At 38.9% G+C, this 22,135-nt stretch overlaps 1 protein-coding gene across 2 annotated transcripts in view; it reads right to left on the minus strand.

The window, feature by feature from the left end:
• Nucleotides 1–22,135, minus strand: part of dock1 (dedicator of cytokinesis 1) — a 258,880-nt gene that overhangs the window by 28,838 nt on the left and 207,907 nt on the right. For both annotated transcript variants that reach the window (XM_026915791.3, XM_026915792.3), the window contains exons 32-40: nt 18,491–18,549; nt 17,250–17,398; nt 14,923–15,008; nt 14,499–14,655; nt 12,097–12,137; nt 11,858–11,948; nt 8,782–8,901; nt 5,296–5,385; nt 4,999–5,103 (exon numbers count right to left, since the gene is read on the minus strand). In XM_026915791.3, the coding sequence (XP_026771592.2) occupies nt 4,999–5,103; nt 5,296–5,385; nt 8,782–8,901; nt 11,858–11,948; nt 12,097–12,137; nt 14,499–14,655; nt 14,923–15,008; nt 17,250–17,398; nt 18,491–18,549 (898 nt within the window). The remainder of the gene's footprint in view (nt 1–4,998; nt 5,104–5,295; nt 5,386–8,781; nt 8,902–11,857; nt 11,949–12,096; nt 12,138–14,498; nt 14,656–14,922; nt 15,009–17,249; nt 17,399–18,490; nt 18,550–22,135) is intronic.

Below are 22,135 nucleotides of genomic sequence, written 5' to 3' on the forward strand. Positions count from 1 at the left end.
AGGGCTCAATATAAAATTCACTAATGTACGAAAGTTACCAAGAACATTGTGTCATTGTCTTAATGTTTATATAGCACAATACTGGAAGCCTTGTATGTAAGGCTATGTGATTTTAGGGAACACTCCTAAAATAAAAGAAAGAGTGTAACCAGTAAATTAGTCATTATAAATATATTAAAACTTTAAATACAGATTCAGCTGACTCATGGAGGAAAAAAAAAACAGATCTCTGTGCTGAAGACAGAAGCCTGAGGACAGCTGTAGCGTAATTATTTAAATCCTGAATCTCAAATTGTGGTTGCCAGCAAAAGTGCGTTTTAAATTCATCACAGTAATCTGCAATTCAAAGAGAATGTGATGCTAGAGCTGTCTCTTGGCAGCTCTCTCTGGAAGACAAGGTCACTACAAGCTCAATAGCAACAGTGGCGTTTTAGGAAATTGGTTTCCTGAATGTGCTCCAAACTCCAAACATGCTCGTCTGGCAAGTTGGGACAGCCAAAAACAAAGGGTTGCTGGAACGCAAGCTACTCCTAACCTAAGTCACACACCGCAGACACACACCGACATAACGCTGGCTGGCAGAATGGACCCAGGCACGACTCAAATCATCTCAACAAGCACGTGATCAACAGAAACGCTGGACATGATGGGAACTGCACTCTGGGAACTAGTCATGACTTATGGCAGAGAAAAGACTGTTTATGAGAAGGTTCCAAGACCATTAGCATGAATTATACGGCCAGTTATGGCATTATTACGACCTTCTTTAGTATGACTGCTAAATGGATTTGGATATACCTTCAAAACAGTTAAATATAATATATGTGAAGTGAGTGGGAATTTTATACTAGTCTGCTATATACTAGAACTGATTATTATCCCATCACTGACTTGCTCAAAACAGTCACTAAAATACATTTCTATCCAGTGCCTACACATAAATCATAGATACACCTCCCCCCATATACAGGCTTAATAATACACAACCATCATCTGAAAAGAAAAAAAAAAATAATAAAAATTAACCTCCAGTCATTCTACTACAAAAATGCGTCACAGCTCAAACACGTCATCAGTAAAGATGATGGACTAATTTTGCTGTCACACAAATTTAACATCATGTCCAGAAAGAGCAAAAGCAGTTGATTTGGAGGAGTTGTGACAGGCTGAAAACGTACAATTAGCTTCCTCCCTTTAGACGCAGCTTTCAGAGTCCATCAAACACACTGCAACTCTCACTCAGACAGCCATATGTTCCTCCTCTCAGTGTGTGCATTAGGACAGAATTGAGGTGTAAGCAAGCAGTGAAAGAGCTCACTCAGCTTCTACAAACCACCTGAACCCACATACTTCAGTCTTCCAATTAAGCGAGTGCACTGCGGAGATGAAATATGTCGGAGGTACGTTTCAAATCTGCTTCGAGCGATAAGATGGCAACCGGCAGCATGTCTGTTCTGCATGCGCATGTTCACGCCAGCAGCTATTCGGGTTATGGAGGAGTTAGATGCTACGCCTCTCATGGCTCCATGTGCATACCAAAGAGGCTCTTTGAGCAAGGAAAATGCAGGCGCAACACGTTTTCTATTTTCCCACTGCAGGGGAGGTCTCTTCACAGAGATGCACAGCAACTCAGACTGCACTTCTCCCAGTCTGGCTCAGTGCGCAATGCAAAAAACACGAGCAGTAACAAATTACAGCCACGGGGGGCATTACCATGAGTGGCAAATTCTGTCTTTCAATTTGGCAGAGGATATGGTTTGAAAACACAATCTGCATATGTGGAATTAATTTGTTGGAGCTTGTACTGCTGCTTTTACCTTGGCACAGCACCAGCTCAGTAATGTAATGGATTAGACACATCGACATTAGAGACAGATTTGCTGTTTTGGTTTGTTCTCGATGTGGCTTCAGAAGTTGGCTACTGTTTCGTCTTCTCATGAAGCTTAATTCATAATTATTACAGACAAAACAATAGCAAAAACATTAAATAACAGGGGTCATACTGTGTCTTTATTTGACATCTGAGGTTACTGAATAATAATCTAAAATTTATAATAATATAAATTTATAACAATCTAATAATAATCTATAATATTTATAATAATCTAAAATATACTCCAAAGAATTTACAGAACTGATAAAGATAACAGCAGAAAGTAACCCCCTCCATATAACTGAGAAAACAGAAGCCATTTTTAAATCTTGTCAAAGAACTCCAGTCTGTGAGGAATCCTAATGAGAGCATGGCACCTCATAAATTAGAGGGCAGTGGAAGGAGAGGCGAGGCTGCATATGTTAAATATGCTTTATTTTCACACAGTTTAAGAGTCTTGATCTCTTCTAGCTAACACTGAGCGAGCACACACACACACACACACACACACAAAGGGAGAGAGCATACAAGCAAATTTTATGTAAGGCTTTAGTAAATAAGGATGATTAAGAGTAGGAAACATTGAGTAATATTTTTCATCTAAGAAGTTAGCACCATTTTATTCAGGTTTTCCCTTTTTATGATTCACCACTCAGTGACGACAAAACCGTTACTTTCATATTTACAGTGTACTACGAACTATTAAAAGACTACTTGAATCTCTATTGTACACAGCTGTGGATGATTGCATGATTTCCATGAACAAGAGTTTCAAAACAGTTCCCTGTGAGAAAGGTGAAAAAAGAATATAAAATTTGCACATAATGGAAGTCTAGGAGCGTGTTCAATAAACTAGGTTTTTGGGGTGGTCAATATTATGCATATAAGTTTGTTAACAATCAGATCATCCCACATGACATCCCACCATAAAGATTTACACTTCTTAAAAACAGCATATGTCCAAGTCTCACCTTTGCATTGGCAGATAATCTCACCTGGATACGCTAGATTTGTACCTAAGTACTGCTGCTGTAATCATAAACACTGTCTGGTGCTCATCTCAGCAGAATAACATCAAAATTTGAAATAAAGTGCCCCATATTTCCATGGAAAACTTGCTTCCAATGAAAATATTTAGAAAAATAAGAAAAATGACTCCTTTTTCCAATGTCTGAATTTCTGGGGTAGTTTCGGGTCTTTATGTAAAGTTTTTGAGTTGTAGGTGGGGGTGGACATTTTGCCGAGACCTGGCAACCCTGCACACTAGTGTACATTAAATCTCTTGGCCAAAGAGCTTATGTTTAATTGGCAATATTTAATTTTGTTATTTTTGTTATATTCTAATATTCTCAAAAATATTTTTGTTTCGTTATATGCTGCAATCAATCAATACCTTCACAACTGCTGAGATTATGGATTTGAGAGTTTCTGGCTGTGTGACGATATCTACTCCCAGCCACTCATGCAATAGATGCCTTCATAAGGAGACAAATGAAGTCCTATTGCCTAAAATCAATCCGGTTCGGAGAAAACAAAGTGGCTTTATTGGAGCTATTGATTACCTCTAATAATTAAGCATGCCAGTCAGCACGGAAAAGGCAGCAACCCCAAAGAGTGACATCAGCACCAGTTTAAAAAGCTTTCTCACCGTATTCATCTACTTTAGCTGAGGAACACTGCCAAGAAACAGCCAATCAACAAGCTGATTATGTTTTTTAGCATAAATGGTGGCGTTGATGACACAGCTGACCAGTTCTACAGTATTCTAGAAAATCAGCTGATAAAAGGCCATTTCTGTCCACAGTGTCAAAAAATAAATAAATAAGGAAATCAGTTCTCATTTACATGATAATGAAATGGAATTTTCCATATATTCCCCAAGTTTACACTGATTATTCCCATGTTCCTGTGTTCTTGCTATGGCAAGCCTGGGCAAAAACGGTTATTACAATCTCATCTCTCCATTAAGGAAGTACAGAAGAGTGCCTGAGCACCCAGCTGCTAGGACTCAATCTCATGTGAGTGGAAAATATCCTCATATCGCATGACAGCAAGGGTGCGGAACATGTGAAAATAGCAATTTGCACACTTTAGTGTCTCCTAAAACCAGGCCTTTCTGAAAGCCGTTACGGAAAAAAAAAATCCATGAGGTACCAACTGCAATACTGATAAGATCGAATTAGCTTTTGGCAATTATATCAAGTATAAGGATCTATTTAAAACAAATAATTGTTGGCTAATTATCACTTTGCTGTTGATGCATGTTTAACGACTCATGCAATGTGAGAAGCCTAGATCTGGCTAGACTTCAGACATCATCATTAATGACTAATCAATGCAGAGCATATTTATCTTAATGGATGAATGAATAAATGAATGAAGATATTTCTGGGTGCCAGTGGTGGGATCTATATTTATGAGACATCCTGGTGTTTTAGCGGAGATGAACAGATATCTGGCCTTCTTGACATGTTTACTCTGGAGCTTTCATTTTAATTCACAACTCCAACCCCTGACAACATGTTCTTGATAATGATATCATGACAGAGGCATGCTACAGTTAAACAGCAGGGATTTATATCCAGTCAGTCGGCAGAACTGAAAAATCATTTGTATGAGTGGCAAAATGTCTTCATGGTTGAATACTGGGACCAGTCACCAACACTTACTACTAAAAAAACATTAGTGGTGCCTGCTTTGTGACCCCATTACCTACCTCATCTACACAGGGATTTGTTGCAGCAGAGTATTAGGCAAAGATTATTTATTGCTTTTAGGTAATTTATTCATGAGTACATTTGAGTGCAAACATTTGCATACCCTGAGGACAAAATGATGAGAAAGAAAAAATTTCATTTTTACCAACAAGTCTGAGTTATGTTTCATGCAATCATCCATTATCACAAGAAAACCAACATGCCCAGATGTTGTTTTAAGACATGAACAGTGAAAAAAACAAAACTTATTTTGAATAGCTGGTTTGTTTTAAAGTAGACTCACATTTCATTTATAGCATTTAGAGAATATATATTTTTGAAATCATAAAATAGAGGTCGTTGTTTCTGTTTTCACTCAGAAACCCAGCGGGATGTGAAGTTTTGTACTGATCTGTAAGAGTAACTCACCCTGAGGAAAGAAGGGAAACCCAGACCATAATATCCTACAGCAAAGTAGTCCGGTTTTGGCCTGATCACCTTCACTATGTTCTCATAGAACTGTGCCTGCTTTCTCTGAGAGAGAGAGAGAGAGACAGAAAGAGACAGAGAGAAAGAGAGAGCGAGAGAGAGAGGAGTGTGGGGGGGCGGGGGGCAAAAGAGAGCATAAATGTCTCATTTTACATTCTCATTCTGCACTTTGTTGATGCACATTTAAACATGCATGCTGTGTAGTGAGATTCACACAGACAGTATGCTTAGACGCACCAGTAAAGCACTGAGCTGTTCAAAGTCAAACATCTCATTCTCGTACTGTTCAGCAAGCTCCTTCCCCAGTATGATGGCCTCCTCCCACATCTGTACAACAGGACACACACAAACACACACAAACACACACAAACACAGACAAACACAGACAAACACAGACAAACACAAACACACACACACACACAAAAAACCACATGAAGTGATTAGACACTGTAAAAAATGCAAAACAGCCTTACTGATTTTTATTACATTACTCAATCAGAAAAAGAAAGAAAGAAGACAGACAGACAGTAAATGATGGAAAAAATTTATAAATAAACAATACACATAAAAATATGATCTAACAGTGTTATGTTAAAAGTATGTCGGAGGTGCCTGGGTCAGAGATTAATGGTGTACTGAAGCAGCACTACAGTGCATCATATTATGCATATGATGCCAATAACACACAATTCAAAGCACACTGAAATCCACACAATTGTCTTAGGACTACAGTTAAACTGGAAAAAAGCAAACCTCACACTGATTCTAAGTTTCTTTATATGAAAATAAAAACAAAAAAAAAAACAAAAAAAAAACAAACAAACAAAAAAAAAATTCAGAGATAATCAAGACTGTATTATTAACAGCATTAATATTGAAAGATCTAGAGACAATATGGAGGCTTACAGGCTTTACAATGTGCATCTAAATAATAAGTCCCTTGACCTTGGTGTTTGGAGTGAATGTTTTGTAATATACATACATGCATATGCAGCATATTTGTAGCACTTGTGCTGTTTTGGTGCTTGGAAGCTTTTCTTTGCTCAAACTGATAATGCATGAGCTTTCTGATTGGGATTGATGGATTATCACCATTACTGCTGCTCCTAATGATGTGAATAATTCAGCTCCAGAAAGAGAAAGTCATTTCTACAGTGCTTGAATATAGCAATAGCAGTTATAATGCCACAAAACAAACGCTTTAAATATAATCAAATTCCACTTCTGTTACTGAGCTGTAAATTCAGTGGGATAATTAATTTACTCTATTCATAAATGTCTTGAATCACAAGAGTTGATCAGAGGAGGACTAATGGAGTACTATGGAGCCAAAGACCTAAACAGAGATGTGGAGGGAAAAAAAATACTTGGCTGAGGATGGCGAGTCGTGCTCGGGCTCTCAGCTTCCACTCTCACTTTATCTCTATTCATCTCTCCTTCGTTCTCTGTGGCCATCTGGCCCAGTCCCAACAGGAGGAGCTACATTTAAAATAGCGATGCTAGAAAAGGGTGCACTCAGTCCCTGACAGTGTGTGAAGCGGAGCACGCCAGGATGTCGAACCCTCACTCGAGGACAAGCTGCTCTTCCACTTTCTCACCCCCGCAACCCCCACCTACACACACAGGCCTGAAAGAGGCCTCAGTAGGGAATTCTAATTATGGGACTGGCAATGGCAGGGAAAGACTTGCCTACTACCACACACACACGGACAGAGACACACACACACACACACACACACACACACACACACACACATGCAATTTGTGTCCCCAAGCCACATAATGAGCTTCAGAATAGGGGGAAAAAGCTACTGGGAATCTGTGACTGCACTGTCAAGCGAAGAGCTCTCCATGTCTCTTGACATGCCTCTAACTCCCTGAACAATATTCAGGGCTCCACTGTGATACAAAACCCTAATGGAGATCAAACAGCTCTGGACGAGCACAAGCACTGAGGTCCACTCCTCGGGTTCTAATATCCACTGCACTCCTCCAGGAGTATGCTCTCTGCTTGCTTCAAAATATGAATACATCACTTTAAATGCTTTCTGCTGTCCTTGGAGCTGGAATGCATGTTTGTGTGTGTGTGTGTGTGTGTGTGTGTGTGTGTGTGTGTGTGTGTGTGTGTGTGCGTGTGTGGTCTCTAGAATACCCAGAGCATCAGTAGAAAGTGGTTGCTTCAGGAATACAGAGTTTACCACTTTATTAGGTAATGCTGCTGTGCCCGATACACCATGGATGCCATTACCATGCCACCGTCACAGCTGTGCCGAGAAAAGTTCACCACTCAGATGATATCTGCTCAGTGGTGGTTTTATTGATGGATGGGGTAGAGGGGAATTGTCAAATGTACAGAACAACAGATTGGCTACAGTCATTGTAGAACCCAATGGTAGGTGTGTCGAGAAATGAGGACAAGGGAGGCGGACTTTAGAGAGCATGACTTGGCTTTTATATATTATTTCCTCTCCCTTTTTACCGGGGCACTTTTCGGTGCACAGCACGTTAATAAACCACACAACTGCATGTGTTTCTGCTTTCTCGCCGCTCAGCTCATTCTACCTGCTCTCTTGTTCGTTCTCTCCCCCAACAACGCACACATTATGCAAAAAGAACCATGTTAATTATCCACAGGTGCATGCTCATTCCTGGAATTACTCACTCATTCTTTCGGACTCCGCCCTCCATTCACACACATCGCTCAACCACGCGTCCTCCACCACAGGCATTAATTAAATACCTACAAAAGGGCACCGATACCTGACAAAATGGCCACACAGTGTAAGTGGTGGTGCTGATCTTTGGATAATTGATATGGTACAGGTGCACAACACATACGGCTGTGGTTATGAGATGTTATATTTGTTGTTGGTGTGACGTATTAGGGTGGTTTTCACATATGCAGTGTTTAGTCCATTTGAACAGAGCCCTGGTGTGTTTCACCCCCTTGGTGCAGTTAGCTTAAGCAGGTGAGAACACTGCAATCACACTCAGGTGTGAAGCAAAACAATTAATCCAAGAGTGACTGAGCAAAGTGGCCTCAGTCTGCTTCTGACTGAATCCAGTTTGATTGCAGTGAGAAAGCGATTCGACTCTGAATCAATCCAACTGCAAGAAGTGAAGCCAACATGACATAAATTTGGGTTACTGACATCTTTTTGTGATTGATCCAAACTGATAAACTGAGTTGTGATGTGTGGAAGTGGAAATCGAGATCGATGAGCAAAAAGAGAAAATAAATGCAGGAATCTGATGATGTTTTCCACGCACACATGTACACATTTTTTTGTTAACCTTTTTTCTGTTGCTGTACTGAGCAATGAATAAAAGAGTTATACAAGTATGTTTTCAGCATTTTCTATACACCCCTCAGTCCACATTTTTTACTTTGGGTTTCATTTAATAATCAGCAGTGTGAAACCAAACATATTAGTTAGCCCCTGTCTCAGACTACGCAAACACACTAATAGGTGTGAAAGCTTTCTTTTTTTTTTTTTTTGGCCATATGGCAAGGCCATACATTAAATGGGTGTGTGTGTTTAGCTTATATTTTATGAGTTTTTGAGCTAACACACAACAGATTCGGCTTCGTAACCTTCATAACCTTTACAGGTTGACCAATAAATAGATTCAGTTTTGGCCCTTCAAATCTTATTCATACAGCAGCAGCAGAGGAAGTGAGCTGTTTATTATCATGTTTATGATAATATAACTGTTTGTTACCTTTCCCTTGTCAAAGTAGTTGATAATCTCCTGGTAGAGCTGGTCCTTGAGCTGGCCTTGAGTGCTCGCTTGATATCCATCTCTCTGAGTCAGGTGAGCTGCACAGGCTTCTTCTGACCACTGCGGATACAACACATAATAACTTATACCACTTCGCCATACTTCAGTCATATACATTACATTTTTTAACTCTTAATAACATACACACACAAAATTAGAGTTAAAGTCTAATAATTTGAGTTCATATCATCACTCTAGGCCCAAATGCTGCTGACTGGATCTTCTCAGTTTATTTACACAATCACAGTAAGTCCACAGGAGACCATACAGATTTAGAGAGAATCTTACAATGTCCCTGAGATTCTACCTGATTTAATAAACAACCTGGAAAAAAAAAAGATGAGAAAGATTAACACCATCTCTGATTTTATGCTGACCCCACAGTACACACTATCTCTCTGACTGGAACACACACAGAATAACGAGCACCCTGCACAGCCAGGTCCAGTCAGCAGACCAGCAGGCAAGCACAGCCATTTGCTAGTGTGTGGAAGTGCTGTTTTGTGCTCAGGGCTTTGTCAGAACTGATTCACTGCAGTGCAAATGTAATTGATATTTTATGTAACACAACACAGGGTAAACTTCCCCAGGAAAGAAACACCTCCTGCAAACAAGAGGCTCATGGGAGACAGACAGCTATGCTACATGCCAAGCTACATGCCAAATGTCTCTGCATGCAGAGCTGGACATGTTAATCACTAAAGTGTATAAAATACTGCAAGCTCACAAGCACAGAAGGGGACACGTGCATACACTGCGCTCTCAGAATCAATTATACTGTTCGAGTACTATTTGAATTTTCGCAATATTTATGTATTCAAAGTAAAAAACAAATCCACATGTAAATGTTTAATTTGTAAAATGGCATGTCCTAATTTAGTTGCCAAGTCCACTGAAAGACACGTCTTTAACATCTTAAATAAACGCACTTACTTTCAGAACAATTTCCTTTAAGCGGCTTTTAGTGGCTGAACCTAAAAACAGTGTTTTACTGCGCATCAGAAATATACACATTTTTAATTTAGTCTAACGGTGCATGTTTGCTGGGTTTAAATAATGAAATAAGAATATTAAGTTAAAATTTTTTGTTACATGTTTGTTCAGGTAGCCTAGGAAATGGAACATTTATTTAAATGTCAACCATAAGAAAACATTACTGTGACTGATTAAATACAAACCAAAATGAAATGTCTATAATAAAATTGTGATTTTTCTCTGATAAAGCAAGCATGAACAAGCAAGCTGCTATTATATACAATATCAATGTTTAGCACTGCTGCAAATGTTATCTCCAAATGCATTCAAGTAGCATAAAATAAATAAAATTTAGTTCTTGAAAGTTCTCATGTATATACTCATGCCTGATCTCTCTATATGTAACTCGTATGTTCTTTTCTAAAGGAGGAATGGATGTGTGCTTTTCTCACTGGAATGACTTTTTAAGGGTGTTTGAATAAGCGAACAAAGGGGCTGTTCAGTTGTGGGAATAAATCATGCTGTTAAGTGAGTGTTATTACAACCTCCCTCTGAACAGAGCTCCAAATACTGCTTACTGCAAATGCATAATGACACAGCTGCAGGAAGCATTTCAGAATTAGGAGGAAAAAAAAAATCACAACAGTAATCCTTTCAAACGCTCTTAGCTATGCAAGGAAAGTGGAGCACCGTCACAGCTAAAAGGATGTGTGTGTAGAGGACAAGTACTAAAGCTACTGCAGGCAGCTAGGTGTGGAAAAAATACTTAGCAGGCTGGAGATCTTATTTGTAACGGAAGTGTAAGGGCAGTTGTTGAAGCTTCAATAAATGCTTATAAAAAATGATAATTCTCTGTCAAATATATTTGTACTTTAAGCTATAAATGTGTATAATTATTATTACTTTTTTTACATGCAGTTGTGTGAGTCTAATTATGCATAGATACCACAATACCCTTAAGAAAATATCAAGAATTTACTGTTAATTGTATTGCTCAATTAACAGTAAAGAGCACAGCAAAGTTGGATAAAACCCTATTGGTTTGAATTTGGGTTAACATATATTAAAGACGCACTGATGATGGCTCTTGAGAAGCGCAAAAGAAAAATGTTTGGCCAATCATCGGGTGATTTCGAATTCCCGAAGAGGCCACAGCCATCCGTGACCGGGAGAGCAAAATTAGCCATGCTCGCCGAGTGGAAGGGATGGCATACACTCTCTCCCCTGTCGCCCCTGTCGATCACAGTGACACTAGCCAATCATGAGCATCTGTGAGCTCATGTATGCGAAGAGGGCAGAGAGCGCTTTCACACTCTTCCCTGTGACGCAGCATGAGCAGCAGTATGAAAAGATGCAGTTGGCTGGCTTGGCATGTCTTGGAGGAAGTGTTAGCCTTCACCCTTGCCAGTTGGTATCTGCAGGGTGACAGGGGAGAGCTGGCTGGTGAGTGGGAGGGAAATGGAAAATAACCAAATTGGGAGAAATTTCTAAGAAAAGGGGAACAGTCTGCTCCAGAATTATTGGCACCCTTAGTATAGAGATGTTAAAAAAAAAAGCTTTTACAGGAGAATTCTCGGTGCTGCTCTAAATTATTGGAAGTAACTTCAGCATACTTCAGTGTAGAACAAATTGAGTATAGTACACAAAGGTTCCAGAGAAATAGGACTCTTCAGCCAGAAGTTCATCAGTCATACAAAATAAAGTATTAATTAATAAATGAATGCAATCTCTCACATACTCAGTGTGAGATTAATCTTCCACAAAGACAAATTTGCATGGCGCTCACTATATGTGACATTCTGACAGACTTTCTGAAGGAGAAAGGTGCACCTCACTTGTCCTCTGCGACACACAGGATTACAATAAAGGCTAACAGCTCCTCAAACAGAAGTGGAGTCCCACAGCCAGTGCTGCACAGAGCTTATACCGTCAAGAGTAAAATGAAGATTGCTAACTCTCTCCACTACTCTTATCTCATATAGTGTGTGATGGTGTCCAAAACAGAAGCACATTAGTCCACCATGTATCCACGTATCTGTACCTTGAGAAGCTTGGCATGCAGCAATAGAGTGTAGGCAGCCTCAGTGTAGTTATCACACTCCTTATGCAGGTCACATAATTTATACAGGTACCTGAACACACACACAGACAGAGCAATAAATACTCACTAAATACAAAAAAAGAAAAAACTGGACAAATTTTATCCTCTGACAATATTCCTCTTTACACTATACAGCAAGAATAACGCAAGCTCAAACAGGAAATGAGAAAGCCACATACCTGATGTACATCTCCTCCCTCTCAATCTCCTTGTAGAAATTCTGCAAAAAAGGAAAGACTCACAGTAACTCATTTCAATGAATGCTTAGATTAATACAATATCTGATAAAAAGGAAGAAAACAGACAAAAAGCTTTCTCAAGACACAGACTGTACGAGAATGTCACATGCATATACATCTAAGAGTTGAGGACACACATAAATGATTGAGAGACTTGAACCCAAAAGGTCTGTTGCGTTTTGAAGGGAAAAACAAGACTTTTTCAGCACTTTCAGGGTGTAGTTTCCCCCCTAGTATAACTCAGATCAACATTTAAGCTCAATATGCATCTGAGGAAAGTCTGAATAAAAGCTCGTAGCTAAATTCCTCACTGGAAAGTGATAGCATGCTGTCAGTTTGTGATTTCTATCATTCAATGTTTTTAAGGGCTATAATGGTTGCAAGTTTGTTTTCTACTAAACGTTATTAATTGTTTTCATACAATTATTCCAAATTATAAAACCAGATCATATTTAATCTTTGCCATTGGTGTCATGGCTTTAAATAAATAAATAAATAAAAGGGTTGCAAATGCTAAATAAATAAATAAATAAACAAATAAATAAATAAATAAATGAAACAACATCCAAACAGATTTGTTTGTTTCCTAGGAAGATACAGCCGTAGGAGCTCACCCACTGGCTGGGACTTTAGAAGCTGGACAGAAAGCTGTATACGTCCGCTTAAAGACAAAAAATAATTAACCCAACTTTGTATAATTAACTGTGTAGTTACATAAACTGCTCATGCAAGTATAATGTTATTACTGAAGATGCTTTCACTTTTACAGATTACAACAATAAATCTTAATATAATTAACATAAACCTGTTATTTGAATTACAGCTATTGTCAGAGCTGCTGCTACAGAAAATTAATCAACACCTTCTGAACAAGTGTTTTTAATCTTCATTAGTATGTGAACAAACTAGCTGTACACTAAAATAAACATGTCGAAACATCAAGGTGAGTGCTTTGGAAACTGTGTTTGCAAACCAATAATAATGCCTATTCAATATGAGACAGTTTGTTAGCTGAGCTTGTGCACATGTTCACGAGAGAATGTTCAGGTGGATGAGAGAAAGAGCAGTGAAGCGCCCAGCTGAGGGACACGCAGCGTATAAGCTTTCATCGGGATGTTTCTACACACACAGCTGTGTGCCTCTGTTTGAAGGAAGATGACCTTTACAGGCTCCCAGCAGACCTGCTACTGTTGACAGTTAGTCTTCCAGAAAACAAAGCAGTGTGTGATCTCAGAATACACACACGACACTACCCAGGTGTGGAAGCATGGTTAAACACTGCCACTGTCGCACCGTTCAGCAGCTATCTTCATCAGTGCTGTGTTTGTGTTGTTAAGTGTAGGGTTTATGGTAGTACTCTGTGTCATGGGAAGATGAAAAAAATCTTCAAACAGGTCAAATCTTCATAAGGTCATAACAAAGTCACATAGAAAACAATTTTTGATAAACTGACAACAAATGGACCATTTTTAGCTCCGTAAAGAATACTGGCACATTGTTTACCATTTTTTGGCAGTAAGATTTATAGTGGCAATGGTTTACTTATCTGTGGTAACTAAATGGAAAATGGAAAAGATCTATCTATTAAAAAAATTCTTTAGAAAACAAAAAATATTCTTGTAAATCTGAAACTAAAACTGTAAATTGGTAGCTATGGACAGTCCTGAAAAGTCATTTTTTTTTTTTTTTTAATCACCCAACATGGCTAAGAATACAAACTAACCTGCTGTTGTGTTTGCGTGACATGCAAGGTGATTGTTAAAACAGCTGCTGCCAAGATCCCCTTGGCTCTAGCTATTAAGCAGCTAAGTGTGTGGTAAAAACACCAAAGTACTGTGTAATTATTCTGGTAAAAAAGGTATTAAGCACTAAGACTATTAAACTAATATGCCAAATTAAATAACAAAACATTTTTTTTTTACAGCTGAAGTTGACTACTTTGGATTTTTCTGGTTGCCGTTCTCGACAGGTGCAGTGGAAATTTCCAGAAAAGAAATCCTGACGCATCCTCAGCCCAGTACAATGCGTTACCCATTATAAACCCAAATTTTAAGGGTAAAGCTGCTGAGAAACTCACAGACCTTTTCAATCCAGTGGCTGTATCCTGCCCCAAAAGGCTCATTGTTGCCAATGCAACTTTTGCCAGTGCAAAAAATGTGTGAATTCTGATAGTGGTGGTAAACTGGGCAGACAGTGCATCTGAGCAGCAGCATCTGAGCATCTTAGGAACATTTTAATTGGTTCCTAGGGATTTGAAACTGGCTGTAACTCTAATTAAAATCACCTAATCTAGCTAATTATAAATCATGTAGTTATACAGAAGGGCTGATGTGTGAGCTCACCAGCACGTTAACTGTACAGCTCATGCGATTCTCTTTGCTCTCATCGTGCATGATAGTCCTGTAGTCCAGCAACCTCTCCAGCAGACGCACCACCAGACTCACAAAGTTCTCCCCGCTCTTCGCCAGGTATTTATGCTTCCTACAGTGCTCCAAGAGGCTAATATACACACGCACGCACGCACGCACACACACACACACACACACACACACACACACACACATTAATCTGGCAATGGCATGAGAAAAACAATACAGCAATTGCACTTGACAAGAAAAATTATGCCAAACAAATTTTCATGCAAAAGGCCTGAGCCTCATCTTCGGAGCTGCCAAAGCGTGTCTCCGACTGTGTCACTGTGAGTGCGCTGTTAGATTATGGAGCTTTTGAGCCTGTAAACAGTGTGAGCCTGTAATCGTGTCTTACATCTTCTGGAAGAGAATTTTGTACTGCTCATCTCCGCGGCCTCCTTCCACCTCATGATCCAGCTTCGTGATGATCTCGTTTTCAAACTGCAATTAAACACAGCAGCTGTAAATAATCACTGTGGCTAATTTTCCATTCCATTAGCACCATCCGCTTCCCTTTCTCTTCTATCCATAGCTTCTCCCCTTCAATCTCTCTCTCTCTCTGTTTGTAAGCATAATCAGTGTTTAGCAGCTTCATCATAGCAATGAAACACTCTGGGGAGGACAAAAATCCAGACAGAGAGAAGAGAGAAGAAACCGATATACTGTAGAGCAAGCAAAAAGAAAAAAAATGTCAGAGACAGGAAAGTAGTAGGAGTTGCAGGTTAATGCACAGCAGCTGCAGAGAAGCAGCAAGTCTGCCCCAGCAGTGTTACAGTGGCCGTGAGTAAGAGCTGAGGAAGCTGGAGATTTATCCTGGCTGCTGTACAGAGAGGAAAGCACCTGCCCTCCTTAAGTAGGGTCAAACTGAGCACAGACAACTCATGTTTCTCTGAAGAGAATAAACAGGGCAGAGTTTAAAGAGTAGAGAGCCTGAGGCAGAGCCAATGCTAAAGTGATGCTATTACACAAAGGGATTAAGCCTAGCATTTAGGGCGAAAAGCACTACGCCTTCAAGATCATAACAGATCTTCCTGAGCAAATCTAACTGATCATCTCTTAGGGGTTAGGATAAACTCAAAATGGCGGTGTTATCCGAGGAAGCACAGCACACATTACACAAGCAGAGTTCATCTGAAAATAAATCCATACTGACGAAGCAAGGAAACTGAACACATTTCGATTTCAGATGAGCAACTGAGAGAGACTGCATTTTGTGTAGCACCTGTAGCAATAGCATGTCAAATATTGCTCTTAGAGACTTTAATTTGGCTTTTAAATCAACTGAAACACTAATCTAATGAATGATCTGGCTAATCAAGGTGAAAATCTAAATTTTAGATTTACCAGCTGTTTTCAGCACCAAAGGTTTGGATCTCACTGCCCAAACACATCTGAATCTTGAAGTTCAACTCAGTTAAAAGAAAAGTATATAGCAGAAAATGAAATGATGCATGCTCTATTTTTTGAATACGAGGGGGAAAAACTGAAACCTCGAACCAATTAAAGACCAGGTTAATGCTGACTGTTTATAGCTATACAGAAGAAGCACGGTTTAGGCTGAAATCAGAGAGGCAGAATTTCTCTCCTTCTCCAGTTTTTATGCCCATTAGAGCATATAACACTGATAATGAATAAACAGAGATACCATCAAGCCTCTCTTCACACTTTCTCCACTAATAAACACCTCCAACTTAATAAACACCACAGCACCACTTCGAACTAACTGCTAGGACACACTGTATGTGGTGTTGTTGCTGCAATACAGCCACCGCAGACTTTGTTCTTACAGCAAGGCAAGTTTTAAACCGAGTGTCTGCATTGAAACCTGACCAAATCCAATTAGGTCTGCCTCATTTGCTTGTAAATCCACATTGGTTGTTATAGTAACGGAACAGGTAGGCGTATGATAAGTAGTGCAGGTAACAGTGTGCTAAGGGCAATGACTGGTCAGGAATCTGAATGTATTCAGCACAGACAGCAGTGACAGCAACTGAATAGCTGGACATTTGTCTTAAGTGTTTCTGCAGCTGCTACAATTAGCCAAGGTTTCCTTCACAAATGTTTCATACACCTAATAATACACTGACTTACATCCAGAAATCCAATTTTATTCAATGCAATGCATACAAATGTGATTTGAAGTGAACTGCCCAACTGGATATTAGGTGATGGGCATTTGAGGCAAACTATTATCCTGAAGGATTTTGAATAATAATCAAATATTCTGTGCTTCAAATTTGAAAATGCATAGTTATTATGAGATATTAAATGCCAGCGTTCACCAGGAAAGGCTGCAATTTATTTTCATAAAATAACAGCCAGCAGTATGCTGATAAAACACAGTTTCATTTGTGTTGGTGCAAGCCAGCAAAAATGCCAGACAATTTTGGTTCTTAAATTGGAGTACTTATAGCACAACCCGTATTATTAAATATGTTTAAGACGTTCTTGAAGTTTTGAAAATACTCATTTATCTCTATTTGATATGCAATGGATATGAAGACTTTTACTAATTCATTTATAGTTGAAACATTGAAATGGGAGAACCCTCAAAGCTTCCTCTCAAAGCTTGCTATTTCTGACTTGGATTTTTTTATATTTTGCCACAGGCCACACAGTGGGTTAACCAGCTATTAAACTTAGCTATTCTTTTGTAATGTAGTATTATGGTTATAAACTGACCCTTTGGAAACTGCGTGTGAAGTGGAACTCGCACTGCATCATGTCGAAGAAGATGGGGATAGTTGCTTTGCGAAGCTCAATCTCTGGAACAAGTGTCATCTCCAGAATCGGTCCCACCATCTCAGGGATGAACTTGATCTTGTGGGGACCTGGCATCAATTCAAAGGACACAAAGCCAAAGTTTTAAAAGAACACCTGATATGATGAAATGGCTCCTGCATTGGAGGTGATTACTGCATTCGTTTAAAAAAAAAAAAAAAGTCAGAATAATAAAGCGTTGAATTTGAAATGTTCCAGATTATTAATTATTATTGATTATTATTATTAATGTTTATGGTTTTTCTCGTCATCTCTCACACACTGAAGTTCCTTCAGTTTGTAAAAACATCTTGTCCATCTCATCACTGTCAAACAACAGCAAAAACTAGTTCTACTTGTGTCATCTTTTCAACACACCAAATGATTACTTATACTGAGACTACAAATCTAGATTATTGAAGGAGACCCCAAAAGACCCACAGCTGTAATCCCTAATTAGAAACCACACATTAACACCCTCACACACACAGCCGCACACATGCACACACACACACACACACACACACACAACCTAAAGACAGAGGTGGCAATGAGACGTGGGATTTCCTTTAGAAATGTGCTGGAAATAGAGAGCTCAACGTGTTCTCAGCTCTGAATATGATTAACGATCATCCCGTCTCCAATTAGCACCTACATACATAAACTATTCACAGACAGTGTTCTTTTGAGAATAAGCCTGTGGCTAATCAGCTGATTTAGATGCAAAAATAAACCTGCAAGTTCAAAAGCTTTCTGATACATAGGCCAACATTTATAGCCAGTCCCAGAAGAGAAATGCTTTTGTTTTTTAAGATTCTGTCATAAAAAGAAGTAAGAGCCTCAATTAGCACTTTGAGCTAAATTTAAATCAACACTGTTACTGATATATTTATTTAGCTATTAAGCTAATGTGAGCTACTGATTTAAAAAAAATCATCTTTACTTGTGTTATCTTTATAGTCCTTCATAAGCAATCAGCAAAAGAAATGCCTGAAGAAGGCATTACGGAAGAACTAAAAGGTTTGTGATCAGGCATTATGTACATGGCATTCAGATTCAAAACAACACCATGTCATAACGGATAACACAGATCTAAGATGACATTTACAATCTTCCTGCAGACTCCACTCTGTTTTAAGTAGATTTTGCGGCGAGACACTCACCCAGGTTGTACCACATGTCCCGGATCTCAAAGCCAATCTGGCGCCTCATGTCCTGATACCTGGAAGACATACAGAAGCATTTCAGCATTTCAGCATTTCAGGCTGCACACAGCAGACTCTGTTTTCTCATCCTTATCCAAGGCTTCTCTCATCCGAAAAGCTGAACAAGGAGGCTAAATTATTTCTCTGCCTCAGAAGATTGCATGCTCTTCAAACACAGAGGGCCTCAGGTGTGGTGGAACAAATGAAATACTACATTACAGAATGAATTCCCAAAGAACATCACATTAACACATTAAAATAAACCAGGCTAGCTTTTTTGGTACCTCTGGTACATGAGCACATGCATCTGGGAATAATATAGAATAGGACTATTAAACAAGCCAAAAGAAAGAGAAGGTCTTTAAGCTTGACCACATTGAGAAGCCATGACATTTATCCATGTATCTGTCTATAAATTTGAGCACTTGGTCCAAAATCTTGCCTCATAAAATGCTCTGGCACAAAATACTATGAGCTTTGCATTTCAATTTTGAAACTGACCAAAAGACAGAATTCTGCTATGGAACTGAGGAGACTAATGTGACATCCAGCATCAAGCTCTTTAACCTATTTGGGCTGAAAATAACCACATAAAAAAAACAAAAAAACAAAAACTGGTTCGCATTCAGCAAAATCACTTCTGTTGCAGTGCCAAAATGCTGCTGGTCTACGGCCAAGTGGAGTCAAGGCTTGGGAATGGTGTCATTCTGTCACCATGAAGACAAACTTAAGCAACTATAGTAACTTTTACGTCTATCATTTAAATAATACTGCTACACAAAAAACTATTTGACTGGCAATTAAATTGGAGTTAAATGAGACCTACTGTTCATAGTTTTTATGCTGCACATTAATAAACTCATTAATACCTTTTGTAATGGCCTGGCTTCTTAAACCGGCTGAACCCCAGGACAGCTCTTAAAAAGTTTTGCTGCACTTGTCAGTTGAAAACACATACCGAGTTCCAAATGAGCTTTACGATGCCCGTTATTCAGGCACTTTCTCAAAAAAGGCAAAATCTTTCACATAATGTCACAACGGATCGTATGCCAAGTTGGCAACTTCATTAAAGAGGTGGGTTACGCAGCTGCTTAAATGGATTTTCCCGATTCAGATTACGCAGATTACGCAAACTAGTTCATAGTTTCAATAGTTCATACCTGCAAGGTTGCCAGATTTTAAGCACTGGACACACTGCAGCATCCAGACCACTGCATTTAAACACAAGCACTTGCCTTTAAGCACAAAACAGGGATAGAAAATGCATACTGAAGAAGCAAATAGCATTTCTTTTCTTTGCTGTCAAACGTAATCTGATGATATGATAAGCAAGAGTTGCACATTTGTCAATACTCTGAGGTCTGATTACGGATGTGTGCAATTTCAGTATTAAGTCCTATCTCAACTCTGAATATGGCCTATACCCAGAGAAAAACAACCTCTTCTTCTGGACTCTTACCATCAGTAGCATCAGTGGCACTGGATTGGTTTCTATATTACAAACAACTCTAGCATGTCTTTCAGCAGCAGATCATTGTTTTTAGTCAGTGTGCACAAAAATGTCCAGTTAAAAAGACTGTCATGACTTTCCAGTTAACAGTGCACTAATTAAACTTTCAGTGTCCGTCACTATAGAAAACAATACAAGCTAAAATCCTGCCACTGAACCATTACATCTGCATGATCACACACACCACTCAATTTCCTCCTTCTGGTTAAAGAAACACATGAAATGCATATCATAATTGGATACATCTGACAAGAGCTGCTCCTGTGTGGGAACCGTGACAGCTGTTGATGTCTAGATATACTAATTTAAGATGTTCTTTCAGCCAAAAACATATCATCCCTGGTTAAATTAAATGGTGTTCATTAGGGCTGCAGAATATATGGAATTTACTGAAATATTGCAAATGTATATATCGCGATATGCATATCGCAACGGCTTACGATAACTGAATGATTTTAATATGCAAAAAGTTACAAAAAGTCAAAGTTTTAAGGCGAGAGAACATACATGTTTCATGTTCTTTTCTTCAAATGAACATGAAACATATATGCTGGTTATGTCATTTTCAGTTTTTAAACATATAAATATAATTTAAATTGATTTCACACACTTATAGAATTATCACACCGCATATTGCATTATTTAACAAGTTATCGCATACCATATTTTTCTTCAATATTGTGCAGCCCTAGTGTTCATTTAGTGACCTACGACTAGCGATTGCGTAACACATACACATGAATAAGTGGCGTGTGTAAAAGCACATTCACATCCACCTTGCTTGCTTTGGACCTTTCGGACAGATGTGAACACCTCACCCATACGTGCACTCATAAATCAGGGGTCAAAGACAGATGATGGGTTAAAAAGAGACAGTAAGTATAAAGGAGAGCTCAAAAACAAAAGCCACACACACTAGCCAGCTATCCCAGAATCGGCTTAACCCTGAATCACCACAGCTACACACACATAAGGGATCTGACACTAGATCAACACTCTTGCTCCAAAACACTCAATAAATCTGAGCCAGGCCTGCACTCTTGTTAATATCCTCTCATCACCACGCTGTCACGTAGTGACATTTCAGAGGACCTGAGGCACTCTCTTGAATTTGCATCCACCATTGATTGCTTTGCCAATAAGCTCGCAAAGTGGCATAATTTATGGTGACAAGGACAGGAGAAATCAAGGCCTTATTAACACAAAAGCAGACAGCATCTTGAGCTTGATCAGAGCCTAGGTCTCCTTATGCTGAATGTGTTTAGTGCTCACCAGAAACAGAAATGTGTGAACAGCAACGTTACATAGGACTGCAGTAACCGTAGCCTTTCTGGTACGACCAAAGGAGAAAAAAATGCTCCCATAGGGCTTAAGATGTTTAGTTCAGTTGGGTTTGTAGAAAGCACAAAATAGCCACTGGTATCTGAACCTTCCACGCATGAGGAAATCAAAACTTTTCATTGTTAGCATATCGTAATAAAAACACCACACTATGTAAACAACTGGAACCATTAAACAGACTTTCAAAATCAGTCACACCAACCATATGCCTCAAATCTCAGATTATGACCTAATATATTTACCTAAATAATATACAGAACACACTAAGACACATGAGAGGTTTGCCGAATTTAAAAATTAATTGTTTTCTGCAAAAGGCATCATAAAATATATGTGATGTAAACAATATACTCAAAGATCACGAGTCAATAGTGAATCAGGAGAGTTGGTTCATCGTGTCTCAAATGCTTTCACATCGCATTCATATCAGATCACAGAGCAGTTCTGGAAATAGCAAGGAAGTTAGTGTCATTGCTTTGTAAATCAAGTAGCTTGTATATGGTTATTTTATGAGCTGACCAGCAGAGAAGTGCCACATCATTTCCTTTTCTGTAACAAAACAACAAAATGACATAGAGGTTCATCATAGAGGCTCATCTACTGAAGCAGAGTAGCTACTCTGCTACTAACAAATTACGTATTGCGGGTCTGTTGGATGGAGCATTGTTTAGGGTCTTTTAACTTTTATATTAACTAACTGCATTTTTTTTTTTTAAATGTAGTTGTCCATTCAAGTTTATTTCGTAATATGG

This window comes from Pangasianodon hypophthalmus, chromosome 12, assembly GCF_027358585.1.
Source record: "Pangasianodon hypophthalmus isolate fPanHyp1 chromosome 12, fPanHyp1.pri, whole genome shotgun sequence".
Lineage (NCBI taxonomy): Eukaryota > Metazoa > Chordata > Actinopteri > Siluriformes > Pangasiidae > Pangasianodon > Pangasianodon hypophthalmus.